Source organism: Corylus avellana, chromosome 3 (genome assembly GCF_965113065.1).
Source record: "Corylus avellana chromosome 3, dhCorAvel1.hap1.2, whole genome shotgun sequence".
NCBI classification, from domain to species: domain Eukaryota; kingdom Viridiplantae; phylum Streptophyta; class Magnoliopsida; order Fagales; family Betulaceae; genus Corylus; species Corylus avellana.
In genome coordinates, this window is record NC_142492.1 from 18,552,868 (window position 1) to 18,567,487 (window position 14,620).

At 43.0% G+C, this 14,620-nt stretch overlaps 1 protein-coding gene across 1 annotated transcript in view; it reads left to right on the plus strand.

Annotated features, from left to right (window-relative positions):
* The window catches only part of LOC132176669 (GTP-binding protein-like protein), a 68,076-nt gene that overhangs the window by 10,436 nt on the left and 43,020 nt on the right, over positions 1 to 14,620 (plus strand). Inside the window, exons 2-4 of the mRNA XM_059588938.2 lie at positions 3,392 to 3,580; positions 3,924 to 3,977; positions 13,408 to 13,518. Coding sequence (XP_059444921.2) covers positions 3,392 to 3,580; positions 3,924 to 3,977; positions 13,408 to 13,518 — 354 coding nt within the window. The remainder of the gene's footprint in view (positions 1 to 3,391; positions 3,581 to 3,923; positions 3,978 to 13,407; positions 13,519 to 14,620) is intronic.

Consider the following 14,620-nt stretch of genomic DNA (forward strand, 5'->3'; position numbering starts at 1 on the left):
GCCAACTTCTTCAACTCAAGCAAGCCACTCTCACGATCCTCAAAGCTTCATGCATTCCATTCTCGCCTTAGACACATCACACACAATAGAGTTATCCTCCATATGCGCAAAGCAAGCCGATTACCTAACTGTCCCCTCCTACTCCGCAAGCAATCAATCACCTTTCGCGGCATAACCCAAACAACACCTAAGAGTTGAAGAAACACGTTCCACATCTTAGTTGCAACCTCACAATGCAGAAATGAATGGTCAATGGACTCTCCACATTGTTTACACATATAGCACCACTTCATCGCCATAATATTTGTCTTTCGTAGATTGTCTAAAGTTAGGATTTTTCCTTGAGCCGCTGTCCACACAAAAAACGCCACTCTTGGGGGTGCCATCACCTTCCAAATACTCTTCCAAGGACCAAACGCCTGTGCCGGAGTAGATAAAGCCTGATAGTAAGACTTTACTTCAAATACATTCATTTTTGAAGGAATCCAACAAATTTTATCCTCACCTCCATCTCTAATTTTTTGGGAATAGAACCATTCGAAAAATCCCGAGACCACATCAAGTTCCCAATCATGCACAGGGCGAATAAACAGAACATTCCAATGAATGAGACCATTCAGGATCTCCATATTCTCCTCCACCACGCATCCTTGTTACATGCAATATTGTACAATTCTGGAAATACTATCTTCAATGGAAGTTCCCTACACCACACATCATGCCAAAATAACACTTTAGAACCATCTCATATATCATACTGCACATGACGCGCAAAACCTTCCCGCCTCCTTTGAATACATTTCCACACTCCCACTCCATAAGTTCCCCCTACCTCCTTAGAACACCAATCACCCATTTGATTCTCATATTTAACTTCCACTAATTTCCTCCACAAAGCATCCCGTTCCGTCGCATACCTCCACAACCACTTGCCCGACTATGCACTATTAAACTGAATCAAGTTTTGCACCCCTAACCCCCCTAACTTCATCAGAGTCCAAACCTTCGACCAATTCACCAAATGAAACTTCAATTCATCACCAATTCCTCCCCACAGGAAATCTCTTTGGATTTTTTCTATTCGATTTGCCACTCCCACTAAATAGGGAAGAGTGAGAGAACATATGTGGGTAAGTTTGAGTGAGTGCTTTTAATCAATGTTAACCTGCCTCCCTTAGATAAATACAACCTCTTCCACCCTACCAATTTATTATCCGTTTTCTCTATAATGTTACACCAAATGTTGGAAGCCTTATACAGTTCACCCAAAGGAAAACCCAAGTACTTAATTGGCAATTGTTAAAGCTTGTATGAACGGTTTATACACAAAAGGTGGAGGCTATTGTATTATTCAACTTATGCAACTTATGTTAACCTAATACAAGCATCCTATTATATAGGATTAGGGAAATACCATAAAGACTAAACTACCCCCAAAACCCTAATGACTCAAACCCTAATGACTCAAACCCTAACTCTTCTAACACTCCCCCTCAAGCTAGAGCATATACATCATATAACTCCAGCTTGGAAGATACAAGCAAACGAAAAACAACTAGAAAAGCATACTCTAACACTCCCCCTCAAGCTGGAACAGCTTGGAGCACATAATACAAATAACAAGATAATTAAATAAAACTTCAACGCCGGTCGAAAACTCATCAGAAACTTGAACAACCAAGATTTGATCGGATCTCGCCACAAAACACCAAGGCCGGTCGGATATATCGATCACTAACAACATTGGATCGATTCTCGCTGGAGAATCCAAGCCTGGTCGGATACAACGATCTTGGGATCGGTTCTAGCCGTAAAACACCACGGCCGGTCGGATACATCGATTAATAACAACTTGGGATCGGTTCTTGCCACAAAACACCAAGGCTGGTCGGATACATCGATCACCAACAACCAACAACAAATTTTTTTTTTTTTTTTTTGCGTGATTAACCAACAAGTTACGCCGGAAAACAGCTACTAGGAAAAAAAACTTCTCTGGAGCTTCAAAACTGGCCAGAGATGGGCAGACCACATCGGCAAAACCAAAAATAGAAGAAAAAACAGCAGAAAAGTCAAACTGAACAGTCACCAGAGCTTTGCCGGACCTTCACCGAAGTATCCCTGGGACTCGCCGGAGAAGATAGAATATTCCGGCTAGTTCAAAAACAGCAACTACAATATCAAACGATGACCACATATCAACGTTTCAACAACAAAAACATCAAACAACCGATTATTATTATTTTTTTTCCGATGGTCGCCGCAACTTCACCGGCCACCACAAAAGACTTTGGCCACCACAGAACATGCTAGCCATCACACCGAGCAACAAGAACTCGCACCCCAGCAGCAATGACAATAATGTTTTTTTTTTTTTTTTTTCACCGGAGGTGTTCCTCCGATCACTGTAAAACAAAAAAAATTCTGCTACCAAGGCACTGCCCGTGTGGGCATTATGCCCACATGGGCGGTGCTGCCACCAGAAAAGCACTAAACAAAACAACACAAATATAGCGGAAAAATACTACTACAAACAAAGGGCGCCCAAGGATTCAAACCCTAAGGCTCTGATACCATGTTAAAGTTTGTATGAACGGTTTAGACACCAAAGGTGGAAGCTATTGTATTATTCAACTTATGTTAACCTAATACAAGCATCCTATTATATAGGATTAGGGAAATACCTTGAAGACTAAATTGCCCCCAAAACCCTAATGACTCAAACCCTAACTCTTCTAACAGCAACAAAGCCACCCACCAAGAATTCTAGACAGCCCTTCCAGATTCATTCTGATGTGAAAACCCCCTTTCACATCAGAATGAATCTCAAACAATTTAGATTCCATGCAAAAGAAACCCAAATAACCCATCGCTAATTCAAAATCATAAAAACGGAAAAACCTCGAATAATTCCGATGACGACCTACTTCCGGTGACTATTCATAAGATGCATAACTTAATATAGTAAAATGCTACTCCATCCATTGACCATTTGGTATGTTACGTTGTGTTGAATATACCTCATGGATATACGCTTACTTGTGTACATTTCAATTTGTGCATATTTTTGATTTATTGAAGGAATCTTAGATTGAGATGGAGTAACACTAGAGATATTTTAATGCGGGTACTAAAATTATGTTTTGATGCAAGAAAGTAGAGCTTGGCTTTGGCAACTGTCATACTAATGAGTTAGTTATTATGGTCACATATACGGTTTCTTACTTTGACATTGTGCAATGTAGCTACTTGTTTTTTCTTCTTTTTGCCACTTTATTGATCATGTTGCTTGATGATTCTTACTTCGTAGTTCCGGATTTATGTTTTTATGTTCTATGAAGTGTTTTTTAGGTATACATAATATTGATGTATGGTAAGTTTATATGTGTAGGTTGAGAATGGAAAGGCTCAAGCTGCTAATTTTCCTTTTTGCACGATAGAGCCAAACATAGGGATTGTTGCAGTACCAGATCCTCGTCTCCAAGTACTTTCTGATCTCAGCAAATCTCAAAGAGCGGTCCCAGCATCCATAGAGCTTGTAGATATTGCTGGGCTTGTCAAGGGTGCCAGTCAAGGGGAGGTGACATTCTTTGTCTTTCACTAGTTCTAGTTTGCTTTTGCTATCATTGAATCTCTATATTGATATAGAGAAATGCTATATACACTCTCACTCCCACATTCCCTAACGTGGTAGTCAAAATTACCATTAGATCCAATAGTGATTCATCTAAAATTCAATGATGATTTTGATTGTCACGTTAGGGAGTGTGCACTTTGGAGTGCGAGAATGGGAGTGTGTATAACATTTCTCATTGATATATATTTATTTGTTTTGTTTTGTTTCACCATGCCTGTCTTATAGATTAGACTGCAAATAGGTTGGTAGGCATCAACTCAATTTTTTTTTAATTCTCTTATTGCAGGGGTTGGGTAATAAATTTTTATCACACATTCGCGAGGTGGACTCCATACTTCAGGTTTTTGCCTATTATATCAAATTCATGTTCTTGTATGGCCTTTTTTATCTTTGTTTTCCTCAACAAATTGTTTGTATATTCGTGAATTTGTCATGTTGCTTAGTATTTGCAATGACTGGATGCAAGAAGGTTTAAAAAGTACAGGATAACATCAATTCTTCTGTAAAACTTTTTAGCATAATTTACCACATAATCTTTTTCCTATGCTCATGCTTCTTCTTTTTGTTTTGTTTTTAAAGTCATTTTATTGCTCCATGGATACTAGAAAGTCTATCCTCATTCATCTTTGCTGATGAAGTCATTTTACTTAATTTTTTCTTAAATTGGGGACCATAAAATCTCCAATGAAGCTTAAAGGAGGCATCAGAGCCAAGAAGGGAGTATGACAAGCCCCTCTTAATCTAAGCCTTGACTTTTTTTTATAAGTAATTAAATCTCATAAAAAGTCCATAAGGGTGTAACCTAAGTACACGTGAAGAATACAAGAGAAGAACCCAATTAAGATGGAGGAGGAGAACACAGATAAAGAAATTCTAGCATTGTGTTATCTCTAAATACACCACATTAAGTACATAAGAATCATCTTCCAAATTTCAATATTGCAATGACTTCGAAATTGACCTCTCCAACAAGTCAATAACTCCACCGGCTGTTAGGGCATGACCCACTCTATCCCAAAAATACGGAAGATTGAATCACTCATAAGTCTCTGGCCACTTCGCAATGGAGCAAAATATGATCAATGGTTTCCCCACTCTTCTTACACATACAATATCAATTCGTCATTATGACGTCTCTTCTTCCTCAAGTTATCCTTCTTGGGTTGGGATGCAAAATTCCATTACTAATAATATTGATGCATGCTGGACTTGGAAATTATATGTACTCAATAAAAAAATGAAAAGTTTCTTTACTAGTATTATCATATTGGTGCATGCTGGGCTGAATGCTTAGGCCATATATGCTTTAGACCTTGATTCTCATTTGATTTATTTTTTTTGATAAACAATTTATTTATTTTTATAAGTAATAATGCATTAAGAGCGCAGAGGGGCGCAACCCTAGTACACAGGAAGTATACAAGAGAGCGACTAAGTAGGGGAGAAAGAAGAAGAGAACATAAAGAGAAAATCAGAAAAATCGATCACTAAAGGAGCAAGCCATCCTGCTGTCCATGTGAATAAGGTGTACAAAAAGAAGTGAATAAGATCCTCTAGGTTCCTCGACAAATCCTCGAAACATCTCGCATTCCTTTCCTTCCAAAGACACCATAGGAGACACAAGGGAGCCATCTTCCAAACCACAGCACTACTAGTTCTACCTCCCGCCCACCAACTGGCAAACATCTCCATGACGCTTCTAGGCATAACCCAACTCAAGTTAAAGCGAGAGAAGATGACCTCCCACAACTTGCGCGCGACCCCACAATGAAGGAAGAGATGATCCACAGACTCCCCATCCGCCTCACACATACAACAACGATTAATCACAACAATACCTCTCTTCTGAACATTATCCAGTGTGAGAGATTTCCCAAGAGCGGCCGACCATGCAAAAAACGCCACTCGCAAAGGAGCCTTAGTACGCCAAATCCTTCTTCACGGGAAATGGTTAGGCTCCTTAAGGGCAAGCCTCCTGTGGAAAGTGCGGACCTCGAACTTCCCTTTACTTGAAGGAATCCACCACATTCGGTCATCCCCTTCCCCCCGGATCGGAGACGAATACAAGAGAGAGAAGAAAGAGGCTAAGGCCATCTCCTCCCAATCATGGATACTACGGGTAAAAATAACGTTCCAGTGCACCATCCCATTTACACACTCCCGGATATCCGCAATGGAGGCATCCTTGTTGCGGGCTATATTAAAAAGGCCCGGAAAAACATCTTTGAGAGGCGTCTCGCCGCACCAACAATCCTCCCAAAATTTGACCTTCCCCCCCAAACCGGGAACTAATCTGAAGTGGCACCGAAACGACCTCCAAACCCCACAAATGTGTTTCCATAACCCTACCCCATGCGTTCCATGAGGAACATTTGAACGCCAACCACCCCAAACCACCCCATACTTAGCCACCAAGATACTTCTCCACCAAGCTTCTTCTTCATTTGCAAATCTCCATAACCATTTCCCCAAGAGGGCTTGATTGAAAAGGCGCAAGCTCCGAATCCCTAGACCTCCCTCAGCAATCGGAGAACAAACCTCGTGCCAACTGACCAAATGGAACTTGGGCTCATCCTTAAAACCTCCCCATAAAAAATCCCGTTGAATCTTCTCAATACGATTCGCCACGGAGATAGGGATGGGAAACAGAGATAGAAGATAGGTGGGAAGATTGGATAAGGTGCTCTTGATGAGGGTGAGCCTCGCCCCCTTGGACAAATAAGAACGCTTCCAAGAGGCCAACCTTCTAGCAATTTTCTCCACCATATCATCCCAAACAGCCAACTGCTTGAAGGAAGCCCCTAGCGGAAGACCCAGATACTTCAAGGGAAGAGAGCTAGTGCTACAACCCAAAACGCCGGCCAACTCATCTGTCTCAACTGAATCTCCGACTGGGACCAAAACAGACTTGGCCCGATTAATTTTTAGCCCGGAAACCGCCTCGAAGCCTATACTGAGGGCTTTAATAAATCTAACATGTTTCGGTTCTGCCTCACAAAACACCAAAGTATCATCAGCAAAAAGAAGATGGGAGATCGAAACCCGCTTATGCTCCCTGGCACCCACATAGAACCCGTTGATGAAGCCCCTACTAATGGAGGCATTAATCATCCTGCTAAAAGCCTCCATGACCAAAATGAACAAAAAAGGCGATAGAGGATCACCTTGTCTAACCCCACGCGAGCTCACAAAGAAACCGGAGGGCGAACCATTGATCAACACCGAGAACCGCACGGACGAGATACAATGCTCAATCCAAGAGCACCATTTGTCGCCGAATCCGCACCTTCTTAATAAATAGAGTAGAAACTTCCAGTTCATGTGATCATAAGCCTTCTCCATATCCAACTTACACAAGAGGCCGGGATCCCCGGATCTGAGACGGCTGTCCAGGCATTCATTGGCAATAAGCACCGAATCCAAAATATGTCTACCTTTGACAAAAGCGTTTTGCGGATTGGATATGACCCGGTTCATGACTCCCCTCATTCTGTTGGCTAAGACCTTCGCAATGATCTTATAAATCCCTCCCACAAGACTAATAGGACGGAAGTCCTTCAGATCGGAAGCCCCATGCGACTTCGGAATGAGAGCAATGAATGTAGCATTGAGACTTTTTTCGAATTTACCTCGATCATAGAACTCCACAAAAACAGCCATGACATCCTTTTTGATCGCCTCCCAACAATCCTGAAAGAAAGCCATAGAAAAACCATCCGGGCCTGGAGCCTTGTCCCTATCCATTTTTTTGACCACCTCCCACACCTCCCTTTCCTCAAAAGAAACTTCTAGGCTAGAAGACTCTTCATCCTCCAACATATCGAATTGAAGATTGTCCAACCTCGGTCTCCAACTAAGGGGCTCTGTGAATAGAGTCTCATAAAAGCGAGTAATATGATTACTAATAGCCTCTTGATCAGAGGTAGTAGTTCCATGAATGTTCAAAGACTCAATATAGTTCTGTCTACGGTTGGCATTAGCGATCCGATGGAAGAATTTAGTACACTTGTCACCCTCTTTCAACCAACGGATTCTTGATTTTTGCCTCCAACTAATTTCTTCTTGAAGGAGAGAGGTTTCTAACTCCCTAGCGAGCACCTTTTTCTTCTCGATCTCTTCCGCGGATAACCCTCTTTCTTCCTCCACCCTATCCAGAGCTTTGAGATCTTCCATACGATCCTTAATCCGAACCCCCACGTTGCCAAAATCTTGAGCATTCCATCTCCTTAAATCCCACTTTAGAGCTTGCAACTTCTTGGAAAGGATGAAACTCGGAGTACCCTGAAAATGATACGAGTCCCACCAGCTGCGCACTTTGTCCACAAAACCCTCCACTTTAAGCCACATATTCTCAAACTTGAAAGGCCTTTTACCTCCCTCATGAGAGCTACAATCCAAAATAATAGGAGCATGATCAGAACAAACCCGAAGCAACCTCTTTTGGCGCAAGTCCGGGTGGCGGGCTTCCCAATCCGGGGTAACAAGAAACCGATCAAGCCTAGACCAAGAATTATTGTTTGACCAAGTAGAAATTCCCCCCACTAAGGGAAGGTCCATGAGGCCCTGTTCCGAAATGAACTCACCAAAATTCCTCATTGCCGACCGAGAATGAGCTCCCCTTGACCTTTCACTAGAATAAAGAGTGACATTGAAGTCCCCACCAGTACACCACGGGACGTCCCAGCAACTCATGATCCCTGCCAATTCCTCCCAAAGTAAACGCCTAGTAATAGCTCTGTTAGGACCATATACCCCCGCAAACGCCCACTCGAAACCATGCTCAATATTCTTGAAGGAACAAGCCTCCACATAACTTCCCAACGCTATATCTACCTTCTCCACAGCCCTCTTGTCCCACATGAGCAATATACCCCCCGAAGCCCCAATGGAAGGAACAAAGCACCACTCCACATACGGACATCCCCATAAGCTCCTCACCAAATTGTACGAAATGAAATCCATCTTAGTCTCTTGGAAACAAACAACATCAGCCTTCCAATTTCTAAGCAAATTTCTAACCCTCAACCTTTTATCCCTCTCATTCAAACCTCTCACATTCCATGAAAGAATTTTCAGCTTCATGATTTAACTCGACTGACCCTCCCCTTATTTCTTTCCCTTGATGAATGCTCCAGAAAATTAACAGAGGACTGCAAATTAATAAGCTCCCTCTTACCTTTTTTGATAATAGGAGTGCACACTGCCCTCTCCACTTCTTTGCCTCTGTTGTCGGCCAGAAGCCCCCCAATGGTCTCCTCAAGCTTACCTTCCTCACCATCACAAGTTAGGCCAACTTCCTTGCAAGCCTGAATGATAAAATTTCTCTCCTGCACCTCCAACTGTGTCTCCTGAACAGAATCTGGGACAAAAGAATCCTGGTAGCTAGAACCCACCACTTCTGTAGAAGCTCCATACAGGTTATCAGTCTGTGATATGCAACGCCCGTCTCCTTACCCAGAAAACCCTTCACAGAAGCACCCTGAGAACCTCCCATCTTGACCTCCTCACCGACGCTGGTAGCAGACCCAGAGAATTCCGGAGACACCCCACTGCCAGGCTGCTTACCCAGAATCCCAGAAACAGAGACACCCAAGACCCCCTTGAGATCACCTTGGTCGACCAGCCCCTTCACCAGACTGGGTAGAGGCCCCTGCGTCTTCATCGAGGAACCCATCGTCTCCGTAACCTCGACCAAGGAGTCCGCCGTCAATATATCTCCCAAAGTGTCAACCCTTGCCGGACTCGCCGCCCCCTCACTGAGCATGTCTTCCTTAGTCGGCACCTCTGACGGAGATGTGGTTGCTAACTCCAGGGCCGAAACGACCTCCCTGTCCCAAGACAACAACCTCTCCTCGGAACTGGAATAGATACCGGCGACTCCCACCAGAGACTTTGGGCCTCCCTTCAAGCAGTCCAGCTCACCGACCGGAGGAGCCGATGCTTGATCACTTAAATTCGCCACCACCGTAGCCTTGAAACTAGGACCCACCGTCGGAACATCTCCCAGACCACCCTCACTTGCCGGATTATTTCTCTCCTCCCCCTCACTGGACTGGACGACCTCTGTCGGCACCTCTGCCGGAGACGAAGGGACAGTTTGCGAGACAGACCCGGCATGGGACACCCTGTCGCAGGACATCGGCCTAACCTCGGGACTACCGGCGAGGCCCACCGGAGCGACAGGGCCTCCTGACGAGCTCTCCGGCACATCCACCAGCTTCGAACCTCCATCCGATGCCTCCCCTTTCTCGACGGGCCGAACAGCTTTCCTCCTAAAATAAGTCTTGACCGGATGGTATCTCTTACCATGCTTGGGCCTACCCCAATAAACCTTCCTGGGCTGGGCTACTTCCTTCATATGATTTTCCCCTCCTACTAGCCCATAATCACACGATCCCCCAGGCCTAGGTAGAGCACTCAGGCCTTCCACAAAACTGATAGCCCTCGCAATTCTGTCGAGCCCCACGTCCACCTCGCCTCTCAATCTTACCAGCGTCTCCTTTGCATTAATTAAGTCCTCTTTAACACGAAACCAGGCTTGCACGACAGGACTACCTGCCCCCTCCCGTCCCTTCACATGATCAGCTCCGCTTACTGAGACTGGCAGACTCGTCGTGGTGATCAACCTGCTCGCCTGAACTGGAAACCTGCTCGCCGAAGCTCCGCCGTGAAGACCCAGTAACTCCCCTACCTTTGGGTTGCTCGTTCCCTCCCCATCAAAACGCTGATTCTTCTTCGGACCCTCTATACCGCCCCTGTCCGACCTCACTGCGGCTAGGGACTCATGTAGACCCTCCTCCTGTGTATCCGAAAGCTGGTCTTGCTTATTCTTCACTACAGAAACCTCCTTCAACCACCTTGGGACCCTGGCAATTGGCTCAGTGAAAGTATCGAAACAGTCCTCTGTCGTCTGCAGCGATGACCCCATAACTTCCACGTAGCTATTTCTTCTCCCCCCTTCATCATTTTTCTTAATAACTTCCCTAACCTCCCTAGGCTCACACAGGGAAAGCTTGGCGAAGTGCACCTCCGTAATGAGACGTTTCCATCCTTGACCATGACGTCCTTCTGGTATAATGACCGAGCCACTCCTATGCCTACCATCAAATTCTTCAATTGTCAGGAACCTCCCATGTCTGTTAGCACATTTCTGTGCAATTATCCGTGGATACCTTGCTCTGGATTGGTCCCAAAAAACCTCTGAAGAATCCACTGCCACCAGGTCTTCTATAATGCGTGCCAACCACACCACCTCATCCTTGTGCAAGAAGATGGTTTTTTGTTTCCTATTGCCTCTTTCGAAAATTCTTACCCCTGAAACCCCACTCTTAATCAGAAACTCGAAAGTTTTGGACTCCACAATCCACTTTCTCGAAGTAGCCATACCGCTCCCTAGATCACCAGCAAAAAACTAGACCCCCAACCAGTAACCACGCGCCACCCACGCGCCTATTCTCAGGCGAGGTTGGAAGAGAGAGAAGAGAGCGACATGTAGCTAGATGATTGGATCCAAAAAATCCAAAAGTTGCGCCTTTTATTTTTGATAAACAATTAATTCATTGAAAAGCCTTAGTACACAGGATATATATAAAGAAAGGTCTCACTAAAGGCCAAAAAAAGAACAAAAATCCACAAATTGAGACAAAGTAGGAAATTGGAAAACATTAAAAGCCCCCGCCCAATTGAGTAGGGTCTTGACCAACATGTTTTTGAGCTTGTCATGTGTCTTCTCATGATCTTCAAAACATCGTGCATTCCGCTCTCTCCAAACAGTCCACATTAAACACAATGGGGCTATTCTCCACTATCCATAATTGAACGATTACCTCTCTGATCTCACCAACACTAATACCCTTCCAGGCATAACCCATGGGACATCAAAGAGAGTAAATATCACACTCCATAAGGCTCATGCTACTTCGCAATAAAGAAGGAGATGATCAATTTATTTGCTGCTTCGCTTATGCATGCAAGACCATTCTACTATAATAATTCTTCTCGTGCGCAAATTATCCAAAGTTAGAATCTTGCTGAGAATTGCTGTCCACACAAAGAAGCTCAGCTCACCCTCAATGGTACTTTAGCTTTCCATATACTCCTCTAAGGAATGGAAGAAACCCCCAATGTAGACGCCCCTGAAGTAGAAAGCACGTTAAAAAATGACCGCACTTCAAATTTCTTTTGCTTTGGAGGAGTCCACCAAATACAATCCTCCCCCTCTATCTGTCGTTTGAGAGCAAACAACATCCCAAAAAAAGCCATCACCACCTCTACCTCCTAGTCCTGGGCCGCTTGTAAAAAAGGTACATTCCATTGAATAACACCATTAGAAATCTTCATGTTATCCTTGACCCACGCCTCCTTACGAAATAACTCTGAGAAGACTTCCTTCAGAGATTGATCCCCACACTAAATATTATGTCTGAATCTTATTTGAGAACTATCCCCTACATCAAATCTAAAAGATCTTGAGAAAACTCCCCACCCTCTCTTAAACCCTCCCCTCTTCAATGATGCTGAGAACACAAAGATCCTCCAAAAGGACCTTCTTCCTTTCTACATTGCCAAACACCGTCTCATTCCATCTCGTTAGGTCAACTTTCAAAGCCATGAACTTGCTAGCTAAAATGAAGCTAGGAGAGCCTCGGAAAAGATAAGAGTCCCACCACTGTTTCACCCTGTCCACAAAACCCTCAAACTTTAGCCTCATATTTTCAAATTTGCAGGGCCTACTACCCCCATGAAAATCACCATAGTTGAGGAGGATCGGGAAGTGATCTGAATAAATTTTAGGAAGACTTCTCTGTGATAGGTTAGGAGCTTGGCTTCCCACTCCAGAGAAACGAGGAATCTATTAATTTTTGACGAAGAAGGAGATTCTCGATCATTTGACTAGGTAAAAGTTCCACTCACAAAAGGGAGGTCCATCAAGCCTTGATCAAAAATGAAATTGGAAAATTCCGCCATAGCTGGGCATAAACGGGCTTTACTTGATCTCTCACTAGGAATCTGGTAACATTGAAATCACCCCCAATGCACCAAGGCAAGTTCCACTAGCTAAGTAAACTTGCCAACTCATCCCAAAGGAGTGTTCTATCCCTATCTAAATTAGGGCCATAGGCGCCCACAAAAGCCCTAGTGAAGTGATCCTCAACAATTCTAAAGGTGAAAGTCAAGGAGAATTCCCCGACACACTCGGTCAATTTTCTCCACCACCCTCCTATCCCACATAATCAAGACGCCACCTAAGGCCCTTTGGACTCCAAACAACACCGATTGACATGATGACAACCCCACAAATTATGAACTATACTACTAGACATGACATCAAGCTTGGATTCTTGGCAACAAACAATGTTAGTTTGTTCAACTGCTATACTTCCTCCCAAGTGCTGTTTCTTTTCAATTTTGATGAAATTTTATTTATGCATGTTACTTGCATCAAATTGTGCAAAGTGAGACTACTAGAAGAAAAAAATGCTTTATTGTAGAGGTGCTTAGTCCTTTTGCAATTTGAATTCTATTAAATCTATTGCTTGATAGGTTCAATGCATTTCATGTTTTTTATTTTCTTCTATGACATTAAACTTATATTTTTGGAGAGTACCACGTGTCTAATGTTAAGAGTAAGGTGGTGCTATTGGTTTATACACTTTGGTGTATATTGCCCGTGTATTTAGGAGCGGCTTACACTTTTTAATAAAATTTCCATTACTTATCAATTATTTATTTATTTTAATGTTATAAGAGGCCTAATATTTTTTTCCCAGGTCGTACGCTGTTTTGAAGATAATGACATTGTTCATGTGAATGGTAAAGTCAACCCAACATCGGATATTGATGTTATCAATCTTGAACTTGTTTTCTCAGATTTGGACCAGGTATTTCTAATTATAACCTGCTCTATACACACCTTATTAACTTAAAATAGGCGCTACCTCGTCAAAATTTAAATAATGAGCGCGGCATCATGTTGAATTTGGTTACAATTTCTTGTTTCCTGGTATTATGACAATTTGACTGATTTCACCTAAAATGTATCTTTGGCATATATGACTTGATTGTATGATTTGATTTCCTTTCGTTACGTATAATTGGTTTTGGATTCTTCTCATCTTTTTTCCTTATATATAGGACTAGTTTGAATGACTTTACTGTTATTGTTGTACAATTTTCTACAGGAGACCTAGTTCCTTATTATTTGTGGAGCTCGAACTCATCTATGAGGGCTCCTGCCTTCATTTTGTATCTCTTACTAGCGGTCCTCAAAACTTTGTGCATTCCTTTCTCTCCATAGACACCACATTACACACAAATGAACCATTCTCCAAATTTGCAGAACTGTACGATTACCTCTTTGTCCCCTCCAACTTCCCAAACATTCCTTCATGCTACCCGGCATCACCCATGTAACACCAAACATCTGAAGAACCATGCTCCATACCTCTATAGCAACCTCACAATGCAATAATAAATGATCAATTGATTCTCCACTTATGCTTACACATACAACACCACTCCGTCACTATAATGCTCTTCTTACGTAAATTGTCCAATATTAATACTTTCCCCAGCATCGCCGTCCACACAAAAAAAGCTACTCTCGGAGGAGATTTATTCTTCCAGATACTCTTCCAAGGACCAACCACCGGTGCCAGATTAACCATTACTTGATAGTATGACTTCACTTCAAAATTCTTCCTCTTCGAGGGGATCCAACAAATTTTATCCACACCACCATGCCTAATCTGTTGGGAATACAATAACTCGAAAAATCGCGAAACCACTTTCATTCCCCAATCATGAACATGTCAAATAAACATAACATTCCAATGAATAACACCATGTGCTCTATCCATATTCTCCTCCACCCATGCCTCCTTTGCACATGCTATATTGAACAATGCTGGAAAAAGAATCTTCAATGGTAACTCCCCACATCACACATCTTGCCAAAACAACACTCTAGAATCATCTCCTATC